Raw genomic sequence first — 27,884 nt, forward strand, 5'->3', positions numbered from 1 at the left:
CCTCCTGGGGACAGCAGTGTAAGAGGAGCTTTGGTGTTTAAGCTGAAATGATTGGCAGCAAGATAATTAATTGTGTAGTTTTAAGTGCTAAGGGACCACTCCAGCTGAAATCTAGTCAATTAAAAAAATATTACATTAATTCCTAGTCCCCTCAACACTAGAGTTTGAATTGCTTCTAAGTTGTCTCTCTGTAGTTGCTACCTGAGCACTGCAGGTGCAGCAAGTGTGCAGGGCCACAGCGACCCTGGCTGTGAGCACGGTAAGTGCTTTCACCCACAAAGGGGGAAAATGCGAATAAAACTGCTCTTCCAGTGTCTATGTTCTCTATTTGTCCTTGATGGAGAGCAGTGATAAAAAACCATTCAAGCCGACATGGGAATTGCAGTTCATGGTGTAAGTCATGCCTCTTGGAGCATTTGGTGCAGGCTCGGGGTCCATCGGGCACAGTGTGCGTTTCCTTGCAGTGAAGTGGGTGCGGTACCCGCTCTGCAGCCGAGGGCCGAGGCTGGCGGTGCCGGGGTGCCCCGGCGGTACCGGGGTGCCCGGCGGTACCGGGAGGCAACGCCGAAGGCCTGCGCCGCCGGCCTACAACTCCCAGCAGGCCGCGCGCCGCACGGGTGGCTGTTCCCCCACGTCCGCCCCCTCGTGCGCGCGGATCGGCCGTTGCCCGTTCGAACCGGCCAATAGCGACGGGGCGGTAGCGGCCGCAGCCAATAGCGTCGCGCAGCGCGGGCGGGGCGGGCCAATGGGCAGGCGGAGCGGCAGGTATGAGATGGCGGCAGGAGCACCGGCGTCCGGCGGCGGCAGGTAGGAGCGGGATTTCAGACACCCCCTCGCCCCGTCCCGGCGGCGCGCTCTCCTTGGCCCCTCGCCGCCGTTCATACGGGTCGGGCACCCCGCACCGGCCGGTGGGCAAGAGCCGGTCTGTGCGCGTCGGCCCGCCCACTGCGGCGCTGCCCGTGCGAGCCGCGCCGTCCCCGCTGCCGCGCCGTCCGCCGGTGCCCCGGCACCTTAACGGAGCTGTCGGACTCGGTGTTCCGGCGGCTCCGGAGCTCGGCCGAGCCGCCGCGCAATCCGGCGGGGGTCGCGGTGGGACCCCGTGTCCCCGCGGTGCCCGTGTTCCCGCGGGCTGTGCGGCGGCGGAGCGCTCCCCGCAGCATCCCGGTGCTGCATTGCGGGGAAGCGCCGCCCGCTCCTCTGCAAGGGGACAGATCCCGCCCCGGGCGGGGGGTGCTCCCGGGGGCTGACGAGGCGCCGTGCCCGCCGTGCAGCTCTGCCGGGCTGCGGCCGGGCTGGCTCGCTCCTCCTGCAGCCGCGGAGCCGGCGCCGAGCGCTTGGCAGTTGCAGGGTTTGGTAGGGTGATGGCACTCTATAGACTCGCTTCGCATCCAGCCCTCTTCCTCCTTTGCTTTGTCCCCTCTGCTCGCGTTTCTGGCTTTCAAACACACAAGCGATGTCAGCTTCACGTAGTTCACCTTTAGCTCATACTTCTCTATGCAACACCGTTCTGTTACTGCCGCAATAAAATAGCGAGGACTGCGTGAGCACCTCGCTAGAACACCGTTGTGTCGGATGGCTGTTAAAAGGCTGCAGTATTTTTTTTCCCTGTCTTTTTTTTTTTCTCCCCCTGTATGTGTGCTGTGTAGCTGCAAGCTGAGTAGTAATTCTTGAGGTAAATAAATTCAGTTGAGGACTGAAGTCTTATGCTCAGCCTGATTCACAGTGGTGCCATCCTGTTCTCTGCTGAGTGAGGCCCTTCCCGATGGCACTTGCTCTGCTTATCTGGGGGCACTGCTGTGGTGCATGGGATGGGCAGAGCACTCATCCCTCCCTGGCAGGAGGGATGAAGAGATGGTGCTCATTGCAGTGTATTTGGGCAGGGAGTACCTAAAATGCCAGACCTGGTAAAGGGATGTGGATGCTCACTACAGCTGACACTTGAAATGCCCTTTTGGAATAAAGCATTTTTAACATGGCCTGGATCAGCCTAAATGACTAGATTTGTTTTTTTTCTATGTTGGCAGTAGTCCTTAGGATGTATTCCCCCGTTCTTTATCCCCCACCCTCTGCAAACAATTATGTTAACGCAAAGCCTGAAGTACAAGTTTTCCTCCAGCACTGCCTGTCGCCCACAGGTAGCGCTAGAAAATCGATCTCTTGCTTTGCTGGTCTATCACCACACACACCACAAAGCTTGCTTCTTTTGTGCTTTTGCCCCTGTTGCCTTTCATCTGGAGAGAAGTGCAAGTTAGCTAGTAAAGCTTGCATGCTGTGCATGTGGTATCATAGTATGCTGACTTAAGGACTGGAATGAAAAGCTGGTTGACCTAAACTTACCAAATGTTACTGATCACGAAAAAAGATGGTTTGTGTGGGTGTCTCTTCTGTCTGTGGTCTCTCTAACCTCTCCCTGGTTCTTCATAACAGAGAATGAAAATTGCAGTGTGCCAGAGTGCTCAATTTCAAAAGAGAAACATCTGTCTGTTTAATTAATGCATTTATGTCCAACTCAAGGAGTGCCTAAACACTTTGCCAGGCACTCATGTCCGCCATTTGATGTGGCAGGGGTGGGATGAGCAGAAGGGGAAAATGCAATGGGTCTAGAGGAAGCTGGAAAAAACTATAAAGCATCTTGCCAAAATGGCTTGATAGAGTGGCACTGCACAACTGGACATTAAGAGCTTGCATCGTAAACAGGTTATGAAACTCCATTCACAGTTGCCATCTGTGTTTTACTGGTAATAGGAAAATGTTCACTGGAAACATGACTTGATGGCAAAAAATCAAAGTGACTTGCTGAGGGTCAGGCAGAAAAAATGGTTGATTTCAGAGTTAAAGCCAAGTCTGAACACATGGCTACTTTTCTCTGAAGATAGCCTGGGAGCTGGGGACAATCTTATTCATACATTCCCTTTTCCACAGCCCTCATGAGAATCTTTGAGACCTAGATTAGTGTTTGACCCCGTCCTCAGTCCAAGTCCGGGGAGGTATGCATCTGAACCAAACTCAAGGCCATGTTGTATTTGCAGTATTTTTATATGTTTGCATGTAACACCCTGTCCTGTTCCCATCCAGAGTAGGATGGGCTTTGACAACAGGATCCTTGTTCTGCTACACTTCAGTTTATTGTCTGTTTGCGTGAAGGGGGAACATTGCTTCCCACATAGCCCAAAGCAGCATCTGGGTCTCCTTGCCAGCCTGGTTGTTTCCTTGTTGCTGTGTGCACATTTACACGCCTATGAAAATGTCACAGAGCTTCGTTACCACTCCTTTAAAGGTGCTGGGCATTTAGTTCAGTCTGAAACTGAAGCACTGAGTGCTAGACACTGCTGGGAAATCAAATGCCTTGTCCTAAAGGTCAGAAGTCCTCAGCGTGTGTTGATTTAATAAGTGACATGAACAGATGGGAAGGAGATGGGGCGGCGTGGAAATGTTGGCTAATGTCAAATGGTTGTGCTGGAGTCAAGTCCATCTTGGAAATACTGTCCCTCTGTATGCTGCATTGGGCTCCTGGTCACAGCTGAGCCCTTGTATTTTCTGGTTATTTTGGACCTAGCTGGTTCTGTGGGATCTCATTTTCACTCGCCCTTCAGCTGGAGGCAGGAGCAGGGAGCCGAGGCCCTTTCCTTGCCCTCCGCTCTGCTGGGCTCAGGCACAGCCCTGCTGTGCTGCTGCTGTGCAGGCTGTAAGCAAACCTGCACCGTGATCCTAGCGACTGACACCATGGGTTCCTGTGTTCCCAAGTCACAGGGGACTTGGAATCAGCATGGGCAGAGAAAGGGGAGGAAATGTGGCTGCTTGGTGGGATAAAGAGGCTGAAGTTTTTCTAAGCTTCACCGGTCTGGTGTGTCCCTGACCTCTCATTCTGGTAGTGCATTAATTACACTTACTGTGCTGTCTGGCAGGAGCATGGGGCCCTTTGCTCCAAAGTGCGATACCCTCATTCCTAGACTCCTGGCCTTTCTCACCTCTACGCTAGGTAACTGCAATTAAGTCATCTAGAGTTTCCTCATAAATTTTGTTTTCAGAAACTATAGATAGCAGGGAATGTGATAAGCTGCTTAATAATTGCCTGCCAGCTGGCTTACAGGAACTTTTAATGTGTTTGCTTTTGGCCTATAAAGCTCTAATAATTTGGACTCCAGCCAAAACATCCTTTCTTCTTGAACAGTAATGTGGCAGCTCTGATTTTCAGAGACAGGAATTTCTCAGGGGAAATGGCATTAGTTTTCCTTTTTGTTTTTCTGGAGCTCATACTCAAGGTTGAAACATAGCTTTATGGTTTGGGACTTCCATATGGGCATTCCTACAGCTCTGCTTGCAAGCTGTCTTATAGCAGGAGACAAGCATGCTGTGGCTCTCTGTGCCTTGGAGAGCAGGAAGCCTTTTACAGAACACTCTCACAAGCTCTTGGGGGTTTCTGGAGCTCTCCTCATGCACATGCCACTCTGCATTCTCTTGAGTGGCCCCTGGAGCATGTATAAATATATCACAGTTCCCTGGGCTCTGCAGTGAAACACACTTGATCCAGACAGAGATGAACTGTCAGGCAGGATGGGAAGACAAGCTGTATCTCACCAGAGTTGCATAAAATGATGCTGTGGGTTATTGTCATATGAATTCTGGTATCTGTGTACAGTATTGCAGTTTTTGACATCTTAGCCTGCCCAGATCCCCTTCAAAAGCCCTAGGCCCCCATACTGCTCAGTTTGGTGAGTTAATTGGGCTGTTTTGTGTATCTCTGTCTCTCTGGTGCCGCATGCTGTGCTGCTCTGTGGCGGGCCCAGCCTGTTTATCTGTGTGCCTCGGCAGCCCTGACCAGATGTCACCAGCTTATTTAAATGCTGGCATGCATCCAGGTGTTCCTCATCGCAGTTCCAGCTTGTAAGAGTTTACACATCTGGAACAAGGGATGTGGCCTCTGACACACTCAGTGATGTCTGTAGAGGATTGCTGATGAGGAGGGATTTGATGTGCTATCATCCTTTGCAAACACCACTGTGATACAAAACACAGATGCAAGGATGCAGCTTGTTCACTGCAGCTCTGGAGCGCTGTGGAATTACAGAACTGTAGTGAACAAAAACCAAGAGCTGCGATTCCTGGGTACCTTTGTCCTCTGTATTTGCCAGGCTGTGACTACAAAACCTCACTAACAGTACTGTGAGGAGCTGGCTGTGGGTCCTGACCCAGGTCTCAGTGTCCTCTCAGTCCAGAAAAAGCAACTGCAGTCAAGCAAACCTGTGAGTGCTGCAGCACACTGTACTCAAATTTTGGTGCTTTGCTCAAGCACCAGTCTACCAGCTGAAAGTGGGATGGGATTCCCAAATGTGTTCTGGGCACCAACTGGTGCCACCAATTTTGGGTATCTTCCTGCTGGAGGAAAACACCTGTCCTGCCTTGCTGGGTTGCTCTGAGTTCCCAGACTGGTTGCTACAGTAGCTTGTTGACTTTGCTGTGTTGTTTTTGTGTAATTGCTTGCTTTTTCGTGTCAGAAGTAAACCTGATTGTTATGGGTTGCTGTTTATAGATGGGATGGTAGTTGTGTTCTGACCTGGACACTAGCTTGGAACTACTGGACTGAGAAGCATCTAGATGTGAGTCTTTGCTCACCTCTGAACTCCATTTCATCCTGCCTCTGAAGGAAGCCCTTGGATTCTTACCTTCAAGGGTAAGGGTGATAATCAGAGGTGCATGCAGCAATTTTGGACTGCTAGAGGCCAGGGAAGTATAGGCAGATTTGGGCAATGCCTGTTATTGACTTCCATCCAGTACACTCAACATGGGAAAATAAAGAGGATAAAGACATTTTAAAATGAGAAGAGCAAAGGAATGCTATCATTATTGGCAACTGGAAGGTACCCACCAGCTCACTGGGCGTACACCAGACAGATGTTTGGTGGAAAATTGTTGTGGAGCTTCCTCAGGCTGTGTCCCACCCTGCAGTGAGGGTTTGAATGTGCCACACAGTGCCCTGTGGCACTGCCAAGCTTCTCCAGCTCCCTGGCACTGCTGGCTTGCCTCTGCCTCACCAGCAGCTCCCAGCCAGTGTGTGGTGCTCAGCTCTTGCCTCCTCAGCCCCATGTCCCAGCTGTCCCTGCCTGATAGCTTTCAAACCAGCTCCTTTATGCTCAGTCCCATGTCGCCCCTTGCGCAAAAGCTGGATTTCTTCTGAACGTCTGCAGTGTGACCTGATTATTTTTCCTGTCCTTCCTCGCCCTCCTTTTTAATAGTGTCTACAGAAAAGCTGGCAGAGTTCAGTTCTATCAGTCATGCTGACTGATAGTGCTGCCTCTTCTCTTGGGATTCCTTCTCTTTTCTGTCCCTCCAGCATTCATTTCAGATTTAGCTATCAGCCCTCTAAAGACAGGGTATTGCCTTTGTTCTGTTTGTGCAGCACGGAGCACAGCGGAGTCCCCAGCTGTGACCGAGGTTCCCAATGCCACAGTGATAAAAGTGAGCAGATCAGTAACGAGAAGAGGCAGCTGCTGCCATCTAAAAAGATTCTGTTTCGGTGCTGGTTTCAGTGAAACCAGGATTGGATCTAAGACTGTTCTTCTATTGCTTCTCCCAGTAGGAGTTTATATTAAAATAGAGACACAAATTCATTGACAGGCATGAGAATCAGAGCAGCATTCCTGTTTAACACTGTTCAACTGCGTTAATCTGATCTTAAGGCAGACATATGAGCTTGCAGATCTTTAATGTAAAATTACTGGATTTCTGGTGGTAGCTGCCTTTCTGCATTTTTTACAGGGTCTTGAGTAGTCAGTTGAGCCATCACAGAGTGTGGGAGCACCTGAACCTGGGGTGGTGGCACTGGGAAGGAGACTTGATGAGGAGCAGTGCAGTCAACATGCATTTCCTCTCTAAGGCACCCCTCGGTTCTTTCCCCCCTAGCACTAGAAAGCATCTGGGTGCTCTGATGTTGTGATGGCTGATTGAAGTACTGCTTGATTGACTTTAAAATATTCCAGTGGCTATTATTAAAAATATCACAAAGAATTTACTCAGGTCAAACTTGAGAAGTTTCATGCTGAAATGCAAATTTATTGATGTTTCACGTATATCAAGCTGTCTTGCTACTTCTGTTTTCTTTGACGCTGGTAATATATTGCGTTTTCATTTTCTTCCAAAGCACAGACCCCCATCCCTCCCAACCCTTTTATCTTTTCAGATAAGTCCATCTCCTCCAGTTTCACATCGCAGATGCATAGCCAATGTTGCCAAGATCTACTCCCAGTCCTTTACTGACACAGAATTTGAATTCATAGATGATAGCAGTGACATGGATAACCAGTGTACCTGGTTTCCAGAAGGTGGCCAAGAGTTGTATTCGTTCCAGGTTGTTGAGCACAGGCCACCATCGCACGACAGCAGCTTTCTTACCAGCACCTTGCTGTTTAAATTGTATATTATTATCTGGTTCTCACAGCCAAAAGGCTGAATCTCTCTGTGTAAGCTATTTAAATGTGAAGAAAGCAAAGCAAAAATTAAAAAGGCAGCGCTATCTCATAAGGCTTACTTGTGTCAAGGCTCGAGACTGTAGGCAAGGGTTGGCACCCACTGTGCCACTGTGCTGTGCACTGTGTACTCATCACAAAAGGACTCTGCCCCTGAAGACCTTATGAGTATAACCCTGGGCAAAAATTACTGCATGTTTTTCTTGACATTTTTCAGAGGCTTATCAGTCTTCCTGTGAAGAGTTAGGGTGCCAAGTCTGAGGCCTGACTATGATCTTTGTTACACCATCTTACAAGAATGTCAGTCTGAAGTACAGCCCTCAAAGCAACTTTAACTGTGAAGTCACTTCTAGTCTCTCTGCAATCCATTTCCATTAGACTATTTTATTTTTTTATTCTTTTTTAATCTAGGAAATATTTTGTCTTCTAGTCCTTTTGTATTAAAATGATTCCATATAATTCCAGTATGGTTCTTTCATCTCTTTGCAAAATCTGGGATGGCTCCTATCTGGCTCTGGAAATACTGTCTTCAGACATCCTCATTAATTGATTCCTTACTCTGGCACAACATAGGAAACAATGCTACTTCTCCCTCCCTGGGGAAATCCGAGCCTGTGTGCATCTGTCCCGTGTCCCTTTGTGCTTAGTCAGGCAGAGAATTGTTCCTGTTTTGTGTTCTTCAGCACTGCCTGCTTATCACCCCACTCTCAGTATTTGGTAGCAGCCTGGCTCTTTCTTATATTCTAAAGATTTTGTTATTATAGAGAGAGATTTTCTTCTATTACCTGCCTTACTTTCAAAAGCTCTTTAATCCTTTTACACCTCTATGGTAAAACCTGTCTACTGTGGTGTGTCTGAAGCATAGGGCCACAGTGATGACACACAAAGTGTGCCAAATGGCACTGGAGATGGATTTTGCCCACTGAATTAGACGCATCAGGCTCCTGCGAAATCTTTAGCTTTCGGTGTATCTGCTTTCCCAGCTAGACAAACACAGCTGATGCCTTGCCCCAAAGGTAGCTCTTCCTTTTCTTTCTTGCCTTCTGTTCTCCTTATGCTCTATTTCATGTTTCTCAAACCTTTCTTCTGTCACATGTGTGGACTTAGAACAATATCAAATCTGTGAAAGCCACTAAACCAGCTCCATCTCACCTATCCAAATGCAAGCTTGCTGCCACGTGAAGTAATCTGCCTGCTTGCAGAGCTCTTGCACCACAGGTTTGATCACCAGGTTTTGGCAGTTGAAGTCTCATTTTTGTCCTAGTTTCCAAGGCATTTCCCTGGCCTGGATCTAGTTACCTTAGGGATTAATTGATCCATCATGATTTTGACCTCCTGCACCATCCACTCCCCATGAAATGATGGGGCTGTCATGCCTGAAGCAAAAACGCTGTGTGTGACAGACAGCTTTCTTTGTGACTTGGCTGGGATCACAGGCTTTGCCTCTGAAGGATACTAGAATGGCAAGAATCTCAGCACAATATAGGACCCTTTTTTTAAAATCTGCTGTCTTAATCACAACCCTATTAGAACAAGGTTTTATTATTCATTGGGATTTGATTATATTCATGAGACTGGAAAGGAAGCTATTCATTCCTTTATTTTACTGTCTTTTGACGTGTCGTAAAGCAATCTGAGATCACAGCACATAGAAAATATAACTCTGTAATTGCAAGCAAGGAAAAAAAAAGGCAATAAACTCCATGAATACATGTTTGTCTCCTCTTTGCTGCCGTTATATAAACTGTGAGTGTAGGTAGAGTACATCCATCTCTCTTTTTTAACATGAAAACAGCAGATGGGGCACATGGCTCTTTCTGAAGGTTATGGTGTGTGCAGCAGTGAGGATTGGCAGGGTTATTGTGTGTAAAACCAGTGGGGGCTTTATCTTTGCTCAGAAATAGGGGTTTGCTTCACATTTCCATTTTGATTAGCAATAATGATACAAAAGCAAATTTTCTGTGCGAGGAAGAGCTGCTAATAAAGTGACCTTTCAAAATTAAGTAGCTCATTGAAGTGCCATATCACAATAAGCGTATACAAGGCTGGTCCCAGCTGCAGCAGGCAGGGAAACTGGACGGGAATCCAGAGAAACGTGGAACAGGAGTCCTGAAGTGGATGAACGGCACATGGCAATGGCCAGGTGCTGTTTCCAGCTCTGAGGGGCCAATCTGTCTTTGAAAGGATCTGAAAGTATGAAAGGCAGACACAGAGAGTTTCCAGCAAGGTTTCTGGGCACGGGGTTGTGCAGTTAAGGGACTTGGCTATTGTCCTGCCAGCGCTGTAACACCGATTGTGCTTGGATGCTGTTGGGAATGTGTTTGCATGGCTTTACTCATGGTAAACACAGGGTAGACTTGGAACTATTTTGTGGATTCCTCTTGGATACAGGTGGAAAGCACTTAATACCACGCTGGTCCTAATTCAAAAGCCTGGTTTCTATGTAGGAATTATTTGCAGTTAAACTCCAACTACGCAGCCTTTGGCAAGAGACATGAATCAATTTGTCCAGCTTTTCTTTTCTGTTTTGTCCCTGTGTGAAGGCTGATGCCCAGTGTGTGCCAAGGGGGCCTTTCAGACCCAATAATGCGCCCTTGTGTCTCGTAGCATGCGTGGAATTTGCATAGGCTGTGCTGGGACAGGCAGGTTTCTTTTGTTGCTGGAAACAAGGAGCAAGTTCTTTTCCCTGTCTCTGCTTCCTAATGCCTCTTCAAAAGCTCTCAGCACTCATGTAAGAAATTTACTTTATTCTATTTATTTTTTGCATTAAATGTTGTTGGACTTAGTGCGACTTGTAACACGGGCTGTGCAGAGAAGTCATATCAGCCAGTGCTAGTTGACAAAATTGTTTAATTTTCTTTCTGTGAATCTAGATATCTAATTGTCAGAGGGAAGAGATAATCTGTGATGCTTGATGTAACTGCTGCAAAGTATTTGCATATCTTCTCTGTGGGGAAACAAAACTGCTAGTGAGTGAATAACAGTGCACGGATCATTGCAGGCAGGGTCACTGGGCCTATACACTTGCTATTAACCCTTCTCAGGATCTGTATTGCCACAGAATGAGTTGTCATGGGTTTCAGGCAAAGGGCTTGCTCCACATTGTGGGCAGAGCTGGCACTTGTTTGTGCATTGTAGCCCTATGCAATGAAATGCGAATATGATCAGATCAATTGGCAGTTGCTTTTTGGCAGCTGATACAGAGTTGTTGCATTTTGGTCTTGATTTATTGCAGATAACAAACTGCTGAAAAACAGGCTGGGAGGTGCTCAGCAAAATATGGCCCCCATTTGGAGTCAGCGGTGTGCTTGCTAGGCCACTGAGCCAGGCAGCTGGGAGCCTTTAAAAGCTTTCTAAAATTTTAGATGACCTGGCAGATTGCCTTGCAGTCTGCCTTGCAGACCTTCTTCCTCTCCATCCTCTTGAAGGCATCTTTGGCATCCATGGAGAACAGTGTGAAGGGGAGGGGGTTTGGTATGGATTCTCACGATACAAGAGTTGCTGAGAGCCTCATTTCCTCTTGTTTCAGCGAGTATCTTTCTTCTTGTGGAGCCCGAGTCCCAGCTTCTGTTCTGTTATTCTGATCACGCATTCTGGAAGTCCTGGGGGTAGTCTTTCAGGTCAAAAACGTACAGCAGTAGCTCGGATAACTGCTGGGTTCACAGATAACGTGCAGAGGTGGGCTGGAGTTCAGGTGACTTGCCAGTATGTGCTTTGATGTTCTCCTGTCATGAGTTACTGTCAGTTTACATCAGAACAGGGAGATGCTAAGGTCTCTGAACAAGCAGTGAAGTGTTCTGTTTCTGGAGCCAATGGATGTGAGGTTCAATGGGCTGTGAATGCTTTTGGTGGCAGCTGTGTTGAGCAGGGATACCCAGCATGGTCTGAACACAATGGCATTGCCTCCACCCTTCAGCAGTGAGGAGGGGAAGAACAAGGTGCTCCAGTCTTCTGTAGAAAAGCCTGTTTTGAAGGGAAAGCCTTCATGGGCTTGGGGGTGTTCAGCAGAGCACTTGCTGCCCCACATCTGCATCTAAGAGACTGATGTGATCCCTGGTACATAAGAACAGCATCCCTATTAACTGTGCCCTTGGCAGCTGCTCTTGGAAAATGGTGTCCAGTGAGAGCTCACAGCTGAGGACGGGTGTAGAAAGAGTGGAAAGTATTATATAGGAGCTAAAGAATGATTAAAGGATCGGGGAATGTTGTGAACACACACAGTATGTGCAAGCTGAATGGGTAGGCATCCTCCTTCCAGAGCCCTGGAAGAACTGGCATATCCATTCCCAGAGCCAGGCTGTCACAGCTGAGTATGAAATCAAGACAGTAGCTCGTGACTGGAGAATAATGACACTAATTCTCACCTTTAAGTAAAAGGGTGGCAGGAGAGGCAAGCTGGGCAACTAGCCTGTGTGCTTGACTTAAGAAACATGAAAACGGTGGGAAGACAGTAATGGAAGACCTAGAGGTAGATGGAAATTGAGATAAAAGTTAAGTATGAGCATTAAGAGTGCTGATTAACATGAGATATCTCTTTGATAACTCTTTGATTTGATTTTCAACATGGTAAATGTACCTATCCTCTGGTAGAGTTTCGTACCTGTTCAAGATAACTCTTAGCAGAGCAGTGTCTCGGGTTCATTCCTTTTCCCAAGCCACATGGGAAGCTATGAAATGAAGAGAGTAGGTGTCAGTAGAGAATAGGGTGGTCAGATATAGGGCATGTAGGGATGACAAACAGGTAAGAACCAGATGAGCTGAAAAAGGATGATCTCGGTTAAAAGTTAGTAGGGGTTCCTCAAAGACTGACCTTGCACGGCTCATGACAATGACTCACTCCAGACTCAGAGAGCAGTAACCAAAGGGTTGGCAGCATGTCACCTGGGAACATTTGACCACACCCAAGCAAAACTGAGGGTTCAGTGTTACACACATTTATGACCTTAAAAACAAAGTCCCAGGACATGGGAACTATCTATTTGTTGATAGAGAAGTAGGTATGATAGAATGGCAATGGGAGCCGATGAGTGTAAGCTGGCCATGAAAAAATAGATTGTTTTTTGGACTTTCAGGCCACTGGGAGTGTATTTCTGGGGAGGAAGGGAAATAAAACCAAACTTATTTATGACTTAAAGCAGTAAGCTAATGTAAGATATTGGGTATCATCTCTGCCAGAGCTAGTATGATGTAGATGCAGTGAAACAAATAGTAGAGATGCAGATGTAGTGAAAGTTTTCATTGGGTGTTGCCATGTGTTGTCTATGTCACCAACACGCCGTGGAGTGCTAGTCTTAGGCTGTCTTGTACTAACAGTCCAGAAATTATTTTGCTCCATAGGGAAATGTAACTGTGCTGTGCTGAACACTCACCAAAGTCAGACAGTGCTGTTGGTGTAGACTGGTAACTCTTGTGTCAGCAGATGTCTCCTTCAGGGCAGACCAGCTGGCTGTAAAAACCAAAGTGATGAGGAGTTATTTTTTTTCCCCTCTTTCCCTTTTTTCAGTGATGCCATCTGCAATTTTGTCATCTGCAATGACTCCTCCCTCCGCAGCCAGCCGATCATCTTCAATCCTGACTTCTTTGTGGAAAAGCTTCGCCATGAAAAACCAGAGGTGTTCACAGAGCTGGTTGTCAGCAACATTACCAGGCTCATTGATTTGCCTGGGGCGGAGCTGGCCCAGCTAATGGGAGAGGAGGACCCAAAGCTGCCTGGGGCAAACAGCACAGCCTCTGGATTTTTTCGTTCTCTGATATCTCTGAAGCGCAAGGGTGAGTATGGATGCCATGAAGTCTGGTGCCCACCTTTAGAGTGATGCTATAATCAATTATTGCACTCAGTTTACAAAACTTTCAGCCTGTAGTTTTGAGTTTGTGTGGAATGCTTAATACTACAGTTTCACAATCTCTGGGGCTGCCACTTCTAGAAAGGAGCAAAACAGGCCAGGAAATTGATCCCAGAAATGCCCTGCACTTTGAAAATATCCTTCTTCTGGTATTATTGCTGTGGTGTATGTCAGGCTGGCTTCAGTGAGTCCACTGCCCACTGTGCAGCTCAGAAATCTGTAAGCGTCTTCCATCCAAATGCTAGTGGTGCTCTGATCCATGTCCCAATCCAGCGAGTCAGTGACAAAACTCTGCAGACTGACTGATGAAGCCCAGTTTCAATTCCGGGAGGTGACACATCTCTCTTTCTCTCTTAGACAAGCATTCCACTGGAGTTTTCTTCTGCTAAACTGACTATTCTTATCTCCTCTCAAGTTCAGCTGTTTTGGTTGTGAAACATTAGCCCCAGGCCCTTTGCAGAAGTCTTCTTTTGAGCGTAATTGTGTTCAGCTCCTTTTCTCTTCAATGGCTGGCACTCACCACTCTGTTTTGTTGAAACTAAAAGGGTGTTCTAGGTGTGTATGTCTTCTCCCGCCTTTGCCCACACTCAAGGGGAGCCTGGTTCTCCTGGTAAGTTCAGTTAAACCTTCTCACCCATCTAGACAGAAGCAGTCTCCATCTGGGCCTCTCACATTCCTCCTCAGCTCTGATTTCCCAGTTTAGACTGGCTGGCTGCTGGCAGAGAAGTTATGAGCTGCCTTCAGATGTTGGCAGCCTGAGGCTGAACACTTCTGATCAGTCTTCCCCTTCCTCTGAGCAATTCTGCTATTGTATCTCAGAGAAGGGAGCTATTGCTATGGCATAGTTTGACTACCGCTTTTTTCTTCTTTTTTCTAATGGTCTTCAACCATTATATAATTTCTCTAAGTGTTTCTGATTCTACCAAGCCTATTCCTCCATTGTGTTTCATAAGGAAGAGCTTTGCAGCCCCACTGATCAGGCAGAATTCTCTGGTGGCAGCTTCAGCCCTCCACTTCTGTCTGACCCGGCAAGAATCCTGTTACATACACTCACCCTAGGAAAGTAAAGGACTTCAAATCAAGTCTTTTAGCATCCTTAGATGAGAATTACTTAATATTGCTGTGACTTACTTTGCTGCTTCATAACAGGTCTTCGTGCTGCCCCTGAACTGCAGTTAGACTGTGCCCATACCTGTTACTGCTTCTGCCTCTTCCCAGAGGGTAGCAGGACACCTTAAGTTCCAACACTTGCCACTTGACAAACAAGTGAATGAGTAACCAAACTGAAAGTGTTTTCTTATTGTGTATGGAAACCCCCATGTTCTTGTCAAAACCTTCCAGCAGGGGCTGGTGAGCTTTCTCCAGCTCAATTTTTTTTTATTATTAAATTATCTGTACTCTGTTGGAGCACTGCTCTTATCAGACCTGACGTCTCCTGCTAATTCTCTTCCCCAAGAGCTCTGCCTTCCCCCATTCAGATGTCTCCATGGCCATGTGTCACTACAGCTAGCAGATGTTTCCAAGTCTGCTGGCTGCACTCCCAGGCTGCAACAGCAGTGTCTCCCAGCATTGACAGGCACTGTCTGTGAACTCCTTGGCCGAACTCTGAGAAAAAGAACTTTGTGGCTACAGAGAAAATCAGTTTCATGTACTGCGTGTTTCATCTTGGAGCTATCATTTGTTTTTCTTCATGTTATAGACCAGCTAGAACAAACAAGTTTTATTTCTTCAAAGCCAGAGGCCAAGGTCCATGGAGCTCAGAGCTGATCAAACTGCAAATACTTACAACATCTTTGAGCATCAGGAAACTCAATCTCATGCTGCTGCTTAGTTTCAGAAGCAATAGTACAATAAGATCTAAGCCTTTGTAATGCAGCATCCATTCTCCAGATACGTCTTTCAAGTTTCTTTCAGAATCAAATTCACATTCAGATACCAGCTTCTGACTTCAAAACTAAATCAAATTTGTCAGTCCCTGTGTGTCTCAAGAAAATGTATTTTCCTCTTCTGTTCCTTCCTGGCCACTGTTGATTCTATCTATTGAATGTCTAATGAGTTTAGTTTTCTTCAAGGATAAGAATCTTTTGCCAATCATTCTCTCCCTCTGCACTCAAACCTTTCAGATCTTTCGTGTGGATCAAGAGTTTGCAATGCCCTCCTTTCTCTTGCAAGACTGAAGCATGTGCTTTATCAGAGTGAGGTCAGAAAGTTCTTGATTTAACAGGAGGCTGGAGTTCCTTGTGGCTTACCATATATTTCAGAAGTCCTGTAAGAAAGCAGAACATTCTTCAGGCGGGATAAATTTAGTTACACAGGATGGCTGGTAGAGAAGTGCATTGGGTTAACCAGGTCTCTCCCACATGCTGTGAGTATCAACACTACAGAGCAGTAAGATCTGTAGTAAAAGAGACCAAAAGCAAGTAAAATCAAAATGATATGTGGGGTGAGGAGGGGGGGAAAGCAAGAGAAAGCTTGTCAGGGAGATAACTTCTATCAGACCAGCCATTGCATTGCTTGCATTGCTGGGCTGTCAGCTGCAGCAGTAAGGAGAGAAACCTTCAGTGCAAAGGGTGCAAATGTCCAGCCTGCCCTCAGAAGTGACCCATGTTCCTGGCAGTCTGGTCATGGAGAAGGGAGGGATATTCTTTTCTTATGTCAGTTGTCTCTTTGAAAGCTAAGTACAAGGGCAGGACAAACCAGCTCTGTACCTGGTTCCAGTTCTCAGTCCCAGTCAGCATGTTGTGGTACAGTCTATCTTGTCTCCAGTCCAAACCTATATGCATCTGAGGGAAGAAGTGTGGTATCCAGAGTTCTGGTTGCAACCAGTAAAGTTTCTGGGAGTCATCTCCACTTCCTGAGGGGCAGATCATAGTGGCTCTGTGTGTTCGACAGAAAAATCCATTCAGTAGCAAGGGTGCATTTATTAGAAAACACTGGCCTTCTGGATAATCACTGTCTCACCTGGGAAGTTCCTCTGTGGACAAGACGAGTATTCTACATTGGTTCAACAAATGCCCTTCATAAATGGACTTCTCATGTAATATTTCGTTTCTTGCAGAGATCCCGTTCCTTTCAGCTCACTTGCTTCCATCTTTTGGGACTATAGCCTGTGTTATTTACTGGAGTTCTAGAGCTGGCAGCTCATGCCCAATCTCAGACCCATGAGATGGGAACAGACTCTAAGAGTAAGAGGAGCCCAGCTTATTGCTTTGCTACTTTCCTTCTGCCTTGTTCAGCTTTCATACTTTACTCAGACCAGGGCAGCTGACATGGAAGAGAGATTCACTGCGATGAGGAAATTCCATGTTTTACCCATGCCTGAAAAGGAAGCTAGTGTGAGCCAGTCAGATTATGTCTGCCCCCCCCAGCAGTGCTTATTTGCCCCTCCCATAAACTCATAGCTCCAGCTCTTCTTTCTCCTCCACTTCATGGCAAGCCACAGGGAGGATTAATCTGGACATTTCTTTCACGGTGTGGTGTGTGTCAATGTGGCAGGCACCAGGCCTGTCCAGGCTCTTACATCTTTTCCCATTATTTCCCACTTTGCTCTTTTCATAAGGTCTAGGCTTGCAAATTCTATGCCATTTTAAACTGAAGCATCTCTTCTGGTGTTGTTTTTTCTTCAAGAGCTAGAGAATATTTGCTTTAGCTGATAAAAGCTGTAATTACAAAGTGAGGTAAGAAGGAGGATGATGGAGCCCATGTGAGTACAGCATGGTAGATGAAGTGACTTATTTTGGAGTGTTAGTGATATTTCACGTCTGTGAGGGTCCTTGTGACCTTCATTGGTGCACTGCATGTTGAAATCCTGTTCTTTGGGGAGCACTGATTTCTGTGGCTGTTGGGTTCTGAGCTGCCTGAAGACGTTGTCTTCTGTTCTGCAGAGAAAGGGGTGGTGTTTGGCTCGCCGCTGACAGAAGAAGGCATTGCACAGGTTTCCCAGCTAATCGAGTATCTGCACAAAAGTAAGTGGCTCTGTTTGCTGTCTTCCTGTCCCAATGGGTGTCTGTCTGGCCCACCTCAGGCCTCTGGTGCAGACAGCGACAAGCTCTGAGCTCTCCAGCAGCAGGAGTTTGGGGCTGCACTGGGCAACTGTTCCCCAGAATTGCCTAGCAGATTTGTTGGTCTATTTCCCTCTGTACAAGGACTTTCTCTCCTGATGGGAGACAGCTTGCAGTCATGTCCCTGAATGCAGTCACTGAGGTTTGCTGTCAAGCTCTGGAAAGAGGAGAGAACTACTTTAGTAAGAAGGTGGGAAATCAGCCTCTGATTGTTCAGTGCTCTTTTTTCTCCCCTCTGCTGAGCAGATCTAAGAGCAGAAGGCTTGTTTCGAGTGCCAGGCAACAGCATCAGGCAACAGATCCTGAAGGATGCTCTGAACAGTGGTACAGATATTGACCTGGACTCTGGAGAGTTTCATTCCAACGATGTGGCCACCCTACTTAAGGTGTTCCTGGGTGAATTACCAGAGCCGCTGCTGACACACAAGCACTTCCATGCCCACCTCAAAATTGCAGGTGAGTGGGCAGCAAGAGGCAGTGATGGGCAGAAGGACTGGAACTCGCCTCCTGGAAAGCACACTAGGCTGTGAAGTGTATTCCTTAAAGGCAGCGTAAGAGGGACTCTTCTGCCACCTCAGCCTGGTGATGGAAAGACTAGAGCTGATTAATGAATCAGACCAAGTCTGTCTAGACCATTCTTCTCTCAGATACCACAATGGTAAAGCCCACAGTGATAACCTGGGTCTCCATCTGTCTTATGTCCGGGACTCTGAGCAAGCTGTGGTTTCTATGTGTTTAATAACTGTTATTGAACTACCTTACGTGAACTTCCTCCATCTTGCCTTCAAGCTATCACTGCTCTTAGCAGCTCTGTTGTTCTGTGGGAGGAGTAGCATAGATTAACACATCAAGTGGGGAGTTTGAGAGCTGGGGGGAAGAGAGATGGAGGGCCAAGAACTGTGCAGGGGTTTGTAGGAGATCTGCATATGAAGAGAAAAGGATAAGCAGTTGCAACAGACTGCTCTGAGGGAAAGTGATGTACATCCTTCATGTTCTGCCTTGTGATTCGGCAGATTTGACGCTGTTTGATGAGAAGGGGAATAAGACCAGCACTCCAGACAAAGAGCGCCAAATTGAAGCCCTCCAGCTGCTGTTTTTGATCCTTCCCGCTCCCAACCGCAGTCTGCTCAAGCTGCTGCTGGACTTGCTCTACCAGACTGCCAAGAAGCAGGACAAGAACAAGATGTCTGCCCACAACCTTGCCCTCATGTTTGCACCCCACATCCTATGGCCCAGAAATGTGAGCAATGCCTCAGTGTCTGTGGGTGGGATATTGCAAGGTAAAAAGCAAAGGCTTGGCAGGGGAAAAACCAAGAGGAGAAGGTTAAGTACTGACACAATGATGAGGGTTGGAGGCTATGATGGAGAGGTGGGAGCCTCCTGGCAGGACTCAGTCCCAGTGTTCAGCCCAGACCTGCCATGGGTCTCATTTGCAATTTATGCATCTTCTTTTCCAGTAAAATTGAAAGCACAGCACAGTCATGCTTCTTAGAATGTCAGCTCCAGAAAAACCTTGCAGATCTCTCTTCAAGGTTTCTTATGCTGCTGGTGAACTTTTTAGCCACAGACTTATCTGATTCTCCTCTCAGAGCAACTTTGGCTCTGTGAGCTCTGCTGTTGACGTGCTATAAGCCCAGCCTGTGTGTCACCTCAGAGTAGATCTCCTGCTGTGGCACTGCGTGTGTCTGTGTCCCAAAAGAGACCCCTCCTCCTCCCCTTCTAATGGATGTGCCTTTGGCTGTGTCCCCTTGCCAGGTGACAGCAAATGACCTTCAGGAAAATATCACAAAGCTAAACAATGGAGTGACCTTCATGATCAAACATTCTCAGAAGCTCTTCAAGGTAAGTGTGCTTTGGCATCTCGCTCTCCTGCCTCCATCACCGGGAGACTGAATGCCCCTTGTCCAGACAGATCCCACATGTTGAGTGTATATTCTGTGGGCTCTTTTCTGCGGTAGGAGAAGGAGGCTTTCTACAAGAAACTGTTCCTGTAGTGACTAGGGAGGAGGTCTTTGCTGGGCAGGCAGCCCTGGAGGTGGCTTTCCCAGGGCAGGTTAGCAGCACGGTGCAGTGTAACACTCCCCTCTGCTGGACACCAGCACCTGCTGCCCGGCAGGAAACCTGGCTCCCGAGGGCAGGTGCACACCAGGCTGCACTCAGGTTCTGGCAGGATAAGGAAATGGAAGGGATTTGTCCTGCCTGAGTGCTGCCAAGAGCAGAATACGTGATGCAGTGGGTTGTTTTGTTGTGACTTTCTCTGCAAATGGTCATCAGGCCACTGTTGTTACAGGCACTGTCCAGCTCTGAGCAGGGTGCTGTGGAAGGACAGTCAGGAGTGTGGGGCTTTCAACTGTTCCTCCAAGGAAATGTTTCTACAACAGACAGTCTCTTGTTCAGGGCCTGTTCTCAGTCTCAGTTCTCAGGGTCTTCCTGGTCACTGGAGGCATCAGCTCACTGCAGAGTCCTCCTGTGGAGAGTTCCCCTTCTACCTTCTTTGTCAGGCCCCAGTTTGGCCGGCACAGAGCTAATTACTTAGAACAGGGTTCCACAGGAACTTTCCCTGCTCTGAGTTCCACTTGTGCTGAATGTCTGCATGTAAATGATACTGTCTGTGAACGGGGAGTGCACAGGGGACATGAAATTCCATGGCTTTGTTTGCCAGGAATGGCTGAGTCTTGATACAAATGGCTTGTGTTGCGTGGTTGAAAAGCAACTCTTGCTGGAGCCACTGTTGCCCCAAGGCCAGAGCTGTTAAACATACATTTGGCCTGTTCTCTGCTCACAGGCTCCGGTGTACATCCGGGAGTGTGCCAGGCTACACTACCTGGGATCCAGAGCCCACACGTCAAAGGTAAGGCCAGCAAATGCAGCGCCTGCCCTCCATGAAAGGGCAGCGGCTGTGATGCTATGAAGGGATCTTTGTGAGTGATAGAAGCTGAAAACAAACCAAGGCATGAAAGAGGATCTGTCAGAGGGCAGGAGCAAGAGAAGCATATGGTGTGGTAGTGCAGGCAGCTGCATTAGGGAAATTGGACAGAGTTGAAGCATCTGTTAATCAAAAGCACAGGGAAGGAAAGCTACGAGCCCCCGTTTAGCAGCAAACCTGCTCTCTGTGCCCAGTACCTGCAGCACCTGCTCCTTCACAGGGCTGTGCCTTCCAAACAGACAGACATGCCTGCTGCCATGGCCAGGATGCTTGGCAGAAGTGCTGAGATAAAGGCTACTCGCTGCCACTGGGACAACATTTGTGTCTTGCCAGCAAACACTTCCCTGCCTCATGTAGCTGCAGAAGAGGGAAGATGCATGGCGAGGAGCTGCACTGACCCTTCTCAAGCCTGGAAGGGCTCCTGCAGCTCGCATCTGGGAGGGGAGGGAAGAAGCAGTGGGGTCACCTTTGTATTGCTGTCACCTCTTCCTGGCACGGGGCCTGCTGATGCAGTGCTGCTGCAGAGGGGTAGGGAAAGCACAGCCCTGTGCATTCACTGGGGTTGAGACAGCTCATGAGACTCTTCCTAGCCTGGCTCAGATGGGTGGCTCCTTGGGATTAAAGCATGGCAAGCGACTTCTGTCTCCGCTTTCCCAGGACGACCTGGATTTGCTGACGTCTTCTGGCTCCAAGGAGCTGCAGCCCCTCAAGTCTCAGAAGCGAAGCCGCCTGGACTCTTGCCATCAGGAGGAGACCCAGCAGCGCACGGAGGAGGCACTGAAGGAGCTCTTCCACCACGTCCACAACATGCCTGACTCTGCAAAGAAGAAGAAGCTTATCCGGCAGGTAGTGTGGGGAGGAAAGGAATCTTGGGGTATGCTTGTCAGCACAATCCTGGGCACGGGGCTAAAGACAGGGCCTTGAGAGCTGCTCCTAATCCTGAGCAGGCTGGGGAAAGTGGGCTCTGGGCTGTGTAAGGGGCAGAGCTGTAAGAAGACAGGAGGAGGAGGTGTCCTGGATGTTGCTGTACCAAGCAGCGCTTTTGAGCTCTGTTTTTCAAACTAAGGACTTGCTAGCCAGCAGTTTCCCAGTCCTGATCATGGCCTTGTTGAGCTTCCTCCCTCAGAAAGGGAAAAGTTTCTTCCCCTGTTGCTTGCAGAGAGTGGACAAACTGGTCTCCTCTTGGTCTCAGACAACTTGCTGCACCAGACAGACTGGTCAATATGGTCAGCACCAGTCATGACTGCCAGTCTCCAGCTGCTGCCCAGCCTTCTTTCTGCTCCCAACATCTGCTGCTTTGTTAATCTAGTAGCCAGCACAAAGAACCTTTGCATCCAAACTCCCTGTGGTCCTGGGTGGAAGGTGTGGCCTTCCTCTGCTTTCTTTCTCCTGCAGTTCTGAGCTGCTTCTCCATTTTAGGGGGTGAAGGAGGGAAACTGAGTTCTGGGACAGCAGGCAGAGCAGCACACAGCAGTAAGGGACAGGTATAACTGTGCTAACAAACTGTCCTCATGTTTCCTCCTAGTTTAATAAGCATCCAACAGCTCTGACTCCTGTCTCTGATGTGCCCGCATCCCCAGCACCGCGACGCACCCGCTCGCGCTCCTTCAGCGGCCTCATTAAGGTAAAAACAGCCTCTGACCCTTGCTCTCTGCTGTGAATTTCTGATGTTGCTTTTTGCTTCTGACTTGCCCTGCCTTGAATGAGACCCTCAAAGGGTAGGGAATCCTCAAAGTATTCCATGCCAAACAACACAGATCCACTGGGGCAGAAAAGGCAGCACAGTGACAATAGGCTTTGTTTGTGTAAAGCGTAATTATCTTGAAACACATCTATGCATCTTTCTGGAGAATTGATTGCTTCCTGAGATGAGATCAGACGAGGATTGACAGGGAGCTGATCATGTAATCTCACATGTTAGCACGGGTTTTAGCACATTATGGGCTGCCCTACAGCAGCATGTACCTGCTTCTGACAGGCTGGGCTCCTGGGCAGACCTCAGCTCCCAAACCCTTTACAATCAGGTAGGCTCAGCATAGTGGTGTGGTGTTTCAGGTGGTTCTGCTTTGCAATCTTTGTCCCAGCTTGGCTTCCTTTTTTTCTTTCCCAGCATTCAACTGCTTACCAGAATGCATCCTGCTCCTTCCCTTTCTTTTCCACTTTGCACTCTAAGCACTAGCCAACAGCCCTTTCTTCTTACAACAGCGGAAAGTTTTGGGAACTCCAGTTATCCTGGAGAGGAAGAGCAGAGATACCACACCAGAGCCTGTGCGGGTCAGCAAAGAGAATGTCCAGCTGGTAAGAGCTGCTCCCAGCACCACTGAAGCTGCTGGTGGGGAAGTGTGTGAGGGGAGTTTGACTGCAACTTCAGCAGTCCCTGGGGAGCTGTTCTCTGCCCAAGAGAAGGGTGCAAAGTTTCTTCTGTATGATAAAATATTGTCCAGACAAGCTGCTCTGAGCAGAGCAGAGCAGATGGCAAGGGCAGCATCAGAGCAGGAATGACAGCACGGGGCCTCTACTCCAGTCTTGTCTCTCTGGCTGTGTCCTGCCCTGGACCATTGTCTTGTGCCCCCTTCCCTCTCTCTCATCCTCCTCCACTGGTTGTACAAAGACTGCTGCCTTATGCAGTAGGGTTGTCCCTTGGCTCAGACAAACCAAGAGTGGATTTGGGTGATAGATGCTCTTTGGTGGTACAGGGTGCTCCCAGGGAAGGCTGTGGATGCCAGTTCATTCACCACCTCTTTACTCCTATTGCCCTCTCTTGTCCAGTTACAGAAATGTGGCTCTCCAGCTCATATGTCCCCCGCGAAGCTGAAGTCTTTGGAAGGCCAGAAAGAGGTGAGGCACTTCCCCTTACCATTCCTCTTCCCGCAGAGAACCTGGTGTGCTGAAATCTGCCGAGGTGACAGCACACACTCAAGGCTCTGTGACAGCTGTGGTGCCCCAGCTCGTAGCAGTCTGCCCCATGCCGAGCTGCAGGGGGAAACCAGACCCTGAAGGGTCTTAGAGCCCTTCTGCAGGGCAGTGCTAACAGCCTGTCAGGGTGGCAGTGGGACAAGAGGCTGGGGCAGCCCAAGACCTGCTGCTGTGTTTGTTCCTGTCTGCTCACGGCCTCATAAAGCTTTAGCAAAAGGTGTGGGAGGCTGAATCAGGGAAGGGTCCTTGCAGAGGGATAATGTCCGCCTTTCTTTGCGTGGTATTCTGTGTCTCAAGCATTCAACTGCTCTCATTCTCTGCTACAGGGATCCTGTAGACGCATGCGAGCCCGCCTGCTTTCCAAGGATTCATCATCCCTCTGAACCGCCTCGCACCAGTGCATGGGTGGGGATTGCCCAGCCTCGCAAGCTGTGAATAGAAAATGTGCTGCGCTGAGAGGGGAGTGCTGCAGGCTTACAGCAACCCTCACCAACACAGCAGCACTCTTGAAACTTTGCAAGGATTGCAGGGATTTGTTTCTTTCTGTATATAAATTGTGTTTCATTCTACTATGGGGCAAACCACTATCTAACCAAAACTTGTGCAGCATGTCTGACCTGCTGGCTCTGGGAAGAGCTGGAGTGCTTGCTTACAAGGAGAGCCCTGTTCATTGCAGGGCCCTGTGTGCACTCCCAGCTTTCTCTGTAATGTTGCTAGGCTGTATTTTTATGCTTTTCTGCTCTGAGTTTTTAACATGTTGGCTTGTTTTTGCTTCCTCCCCCCTGTAAGCAGTGAGAATGATGGGCTGTAGCCCTTACCCACATCCTGACATCTAAGCTTGACTCCAGTCTTCCTCTGGAGGCGTGCCCTTCTCTGCTTCTTCTTGGCTCCATTTTGCTCTGCCGTTTCCAGAGGGCTGAAGTGCACAAACAGAGCACAGGATGGGCCTGGAAGGAGAAGCTCTGGATGCCATCTTTTCAAGCAGGGCCAGTGGAAAGCAGCTTCCCCAATGAACTCATCCCTCTATTTTAGCGTGAGCTGGAGGCAGCTCTTACTGCCTTCGTGTTTCAGTGGCACAGTTCTGTACAAGGAGTGTCTTAGCTTTGTGTTCACCCTCGGAGGCTTAAGCTGAGGAGAGCAGGAGGCTGACAAAGGCCATCTGGGGCTGAACAGCCTAGTCTTTGGAAGTTAGGGTGCCTGGGGCAGGCAGAATATTGTGGCTGTGTGTGAAAGAGAAAGGGTGAGAGGTAAGAGAGGGCTCCATCCATTTGTGATGTGCTGAAAAAGGTGCCAAAGGCTTTGGCTGAAGATATCTGAATGGCTGGTAAAGCAACTGGCTGCTTAGTCATTAAACTGTGGGAAAGGGCTAAAGCTGGGTTCAGCTCTTTGGTCTGAGCTGCAGAAATGAGATGAAACCCTCTAGGTACAGGATAAACCCCAGTCACAGCTGGCCAGTGTCAGTGGCCTCGTTAAGCCAAAGTACTCCAGTAAGCCAGTCTTGCCAAGAACCTGTCTGCAAGCACTCTTAAGTAGGATACACACATGATCACTACTGTGAAATAAAGATTTAATCAGCCGGAGGACCATCTAAACACTTCTCAGCCCTTCTCGGCAAAGCAAATAATCTCTGGAATCCAATTATATTTGTCTTCTAATCCTTCAGAACCAGCAGCCAGCAGGAGTTAGAGCTCTGCTCTTGACAGCTTTCTGAAACAACTGGTGGCAGGAGGTGTGAATATTGGGATATGAGCAGGGAGTTCAGTCTGATTGGCTGGAGCTGTCAGAACAGGGCTTTGGAGCCCTGTGCAGCTTAGCTGGAATTTGTCACTTTTTTTAATTGTAATTTTTTAAATTATTATTATTTTTTAAGATGCAAATCTTTGTGCTGCTCTGTACACAGAGTGGTTTTTGATACTTTATCAGGGATGCTTGTCCCTAGTCTGACCCCAAGTTGGAGCCCTGAAAATATAGGGGGTAGGGGGACTGTAGATGTGTGAATTGGGAGTTGCTGGTGTTAGGAGCCTCTGTCACAGCAAAGACCTGTGGTTCTTCAGGGACCAGACTGATGATGATGCTGTGAGGAAGGGCAGAGGCTGTTTGCTGTGGTAGTAGTATGTGCTTTTTGGATGTGTCTGTAATAATTCCCTCCAGAGGCTGAAGCTGTCTATGTGCTTTTCTCCAAAAGGCACCGCGTTTTTCTGACTGCACTTCTGCCCTGTCCCTGTCCCTGCAGCCTGTTAGCAGAGACTTGGGAATCTCAGTTTTGCCTCTGGGCAGAGATGAGGCACAGACAAAGGTCAAGTGGCAGCACAGGGAGAGCTGGGTCTGCTCCTGCTATCTCTGCTCTTCCTTGCACTGGGGACAATTGCTAGGTGAAGCATTTGTTCACTCCTCCTCCCCCCGCTGTCCTTACTTGGCGTATCTCACATGTCTCTGTAGGGGTGACTACTTGGCAAGGCAGTCTTGTACCTAAAACTGAAGACACTGCTCCCATATAGATGAGACAAATGTGACTCTCCACTGTCCCTCCTTACTGATGGCTCTAGCTCAGGGGCTCTGTCTGGCTTCTGGCACAGCTGAGATTTGTTCAGCTCTAAGAAAAGTTATCTATGGGGCAATGGCCAAGCCTTCTGCATGTGTCAGATGCCCTACCTGCCAAGGAGGTGGGTGCTATCTCCAGACAGGGCAGTCCCGGGAGGGGTTCAGTGCCCTGGGCTTTAGACTGTGGTTCTGGGCTCTCCATGCTGTGGATAATGGTGGTGGCTGACAGATTCCACCCCTAGGACCTTGGCTGTTGCAGTCCCAATGCATTCACGCTGTCTCCCAGGCACAGGAGAGTTTTAGTCATGCTTGGATGTGTCTTGTTTGTCTGCAGTGTGCAATGACTCATAAGGATGCTTCTTCCCAGAGCAGCCGCTAACTGTTCCCAGAGTCTATCATTTCCAAAGTATTTTTAATCTTTGTCCTTATTTATATACGCTGTGTCAGTACTGAAAGGCAGACTGTTGCCTTTCTGTGTGTTCATGTGAAAACACCACATTAAATGCTTTTATTTTTAGTGGTTTTGCTTGGTGGCTTAAGCAGTTTCATTGGGATAACAAGGACTTCAATCCACCTTCAAAAAGAAGGAAAGGTCTGCTTAGAAGCCCAGAGCTACTACTCTTAAGTGTGGGGGTGAGGTGCTGCCCACCAGCTTCCCATGGCACTAGGGCTTGAAAGCCTCTGGGATACTTGCATGATACAGGGTGCCCAGACAGGCTGTCTTTTCCTTGGAAGTATGAAGTTGGACCTCTTCTTTTCCTGTCTTCCCCCTGCTGTCAGCCAGGGTGATGGGAAATCAGGTTTACAAAGAACACTTTATATAAATAATGTATCAAATGAATAATTTTTTCTCTGTAGGGCCATTCTTCTCTTGCCGCTCTTGGCTGCCGAGATAGGATGCTTTCTGCTTGCATTTTCTTTTCCTCCTTCTTAATAATGGCGTCTCAGATTTTATGCAGATTATTTCTCTGTGAAGTTCTTCCACGTTTGAAATGCCCTGGGCTTGCCTGCCATAGCTCAGACACTCATTAACATCCTCGCCATGCAATTGAAAAGCAAGCAGGAGAAGGAGCAGCACGGCGTGTTTGAAAGCGGCGCTGCCTTCCCGCGGGCTGAGCCCCGAGCGAGCCCCCTTCTCCTCCGTGGCTGCAGTTGGGTGTCATGGGAATGGTGAGCCCCATGTCCCTGGAGCTCAGGGAGCGGGAGGCAATGGGCCTCTGTGCACTTCAAAGTGGGCAGGAGAGCCTGCAGAGACATTTCTCCTCTTGAGCGTATGGAACAAAGGAATGCAGAAACTCACAACAGCTATCTTCAATACTGAAAATCCAAATATCACCCCCCTGATAGGCTGTGATTCAAAGTGACAGCTTTATCTGACTTACATAATTTAAAAAATGAGTAGGTTTTGGCTTCTGAAGCCACAATCCAAGCACTTATGCATGACTGCAAGGGAAAGGGCAGCATCCACTGGGACCCACACTGGGTGAAGGTATATATTTAATGGGGATCACTTGTCTCTCAGTGTGTTTGTTTTGGCCTGTTGGTATGTATGCACAGCAGTGGCATTACAAAGCAAACAAGCAGTGCTCACCTTCATTTCATTAAACAGTTTTTATCTCAAACTGCGCAGCACAGACTTGCAAATAAGTTCTTCAGAGTGTCACTGCTATCTAAATCGATTTTTGCAAGTTGTCTTGATTTTTTTTTTTTAACTGCTCTGCCCTGGTTTGGAGTTGAAATAAGATATTTTCTCTCTTCTAAATTATCACGTGTGGCTGGGAGCTGTCATGTTGCTGCTGCATCTCACTGCCTAGGGCAACAGTGTAGACAAAAAACATGACTACTGCTATCGATAGATACTGGCATCAGCCAGACCACTTATCAGGCTTTACAATCTCATTGGCTTGGATTAACTAATATTTTTTCATGGAGCGAATAAATTACCATGTTTAGTTCTGTTTGCTCATCTCCTCAGCAAGGGTTTTGTGTTGAAGCTCATAAACTGTTCAGGCATGTAGATGCCAGGATCTCTGTGCTGGGTCCCACACTGACCTTACACGTCTATGCTATGACCCAGAGCAGGATCTCAACTGGCACCACATCTCTGGCCCCAGCGTTGTTCCTGTGCCCACAT

The 27,884-nt window shown here is 48.2% G+C and overlaps 1 protein-coding gene across 2 annotated transcripts; it reads left to right on the forward strand.

Moving 5' to 3' along the window:
* Nucleotides 1–732: 732 nt before the first annotated feature.
* On the forward strand, nucleotides 733–26,267 carry ARHGAP19 (Rho GTPase activating protein 19). 2 transcript variants are annotated; one of them, XM_040072001.2, is made up of 12 exons: nucleotides 733–807; nucleotides 12,967–13,232; nucleotides 17,191–17,271; nucleotides 17,614–17,823; nucleotides 18,381–18,607; nucleotides 19,123–19,209; nucleotides 20,153–20,218; nucleotides 20,951–21,139; nucleotides 21,819–21,917; nucleotides 22,499–22,591; nucleotides 23,063–23,131; nucleotides 23,536–26,267. In XM_040072001.2, exons 1-12 carry the CDS (start codon nucleotides 746–748, stop codon nucleotides 23,590–23,592), a joined length of 1,506 nt encoding a protein of 501 aa, XP_039927935.1. In that variant the 5' UTR covers nucleotides 733–745; the 3' UTR covers nucleotides 23,593–26,267. The 2 variants fall into 2 exon arrangements, with proteins under 2 accessions (XP_039927935.1, XP_039927937.1); XM_040072003.2 differs by lacking the exon at nucleotides 733–807 and adding an exon at nucleotides 10,146–10,194.
* The last annotated feature ends 1,617 nt before the right edge of the window (nucleotides 26,268–27,884 follow it).

Source organism: Hirundo rustica, chromosome 8, assembly GCF_015227805.2.
Source record: "Hirundo rustica isolate bHirRus1 chromosome 8, bHirRus1.pri.v3, whole genome shotgun sequence".
Lineage (NCBI taxonomy): Eukaryota > Metazoa > Chordata > Aves > Passeriformes > Hirundinidae > Hirundo > Hirundo rustica.

Coding starts and splice junctions, on each gene's coding strand:
- ARHGAP19 (XM_040072001.2), top strand. CDS start 746: ATGGGCAGGCGGAGCGGCAGGTATGAGATGGCGGCAGGAGCACCGGCG. Junction 808..12,966: donor CCGGCGTCCGGCGGCGGCAG/GTAGGAGCGGGA, acceptor CCCTTTTTTCAG/TGATGCCATCTGCAATTTTG. Junction 18,608..19,122: donor ACATCCTATGGCCCAGAAAT/GTGAGCAATGCC, acceptor TCCCCTTGCCAG/GTGACAGCAAATGACCTTCA.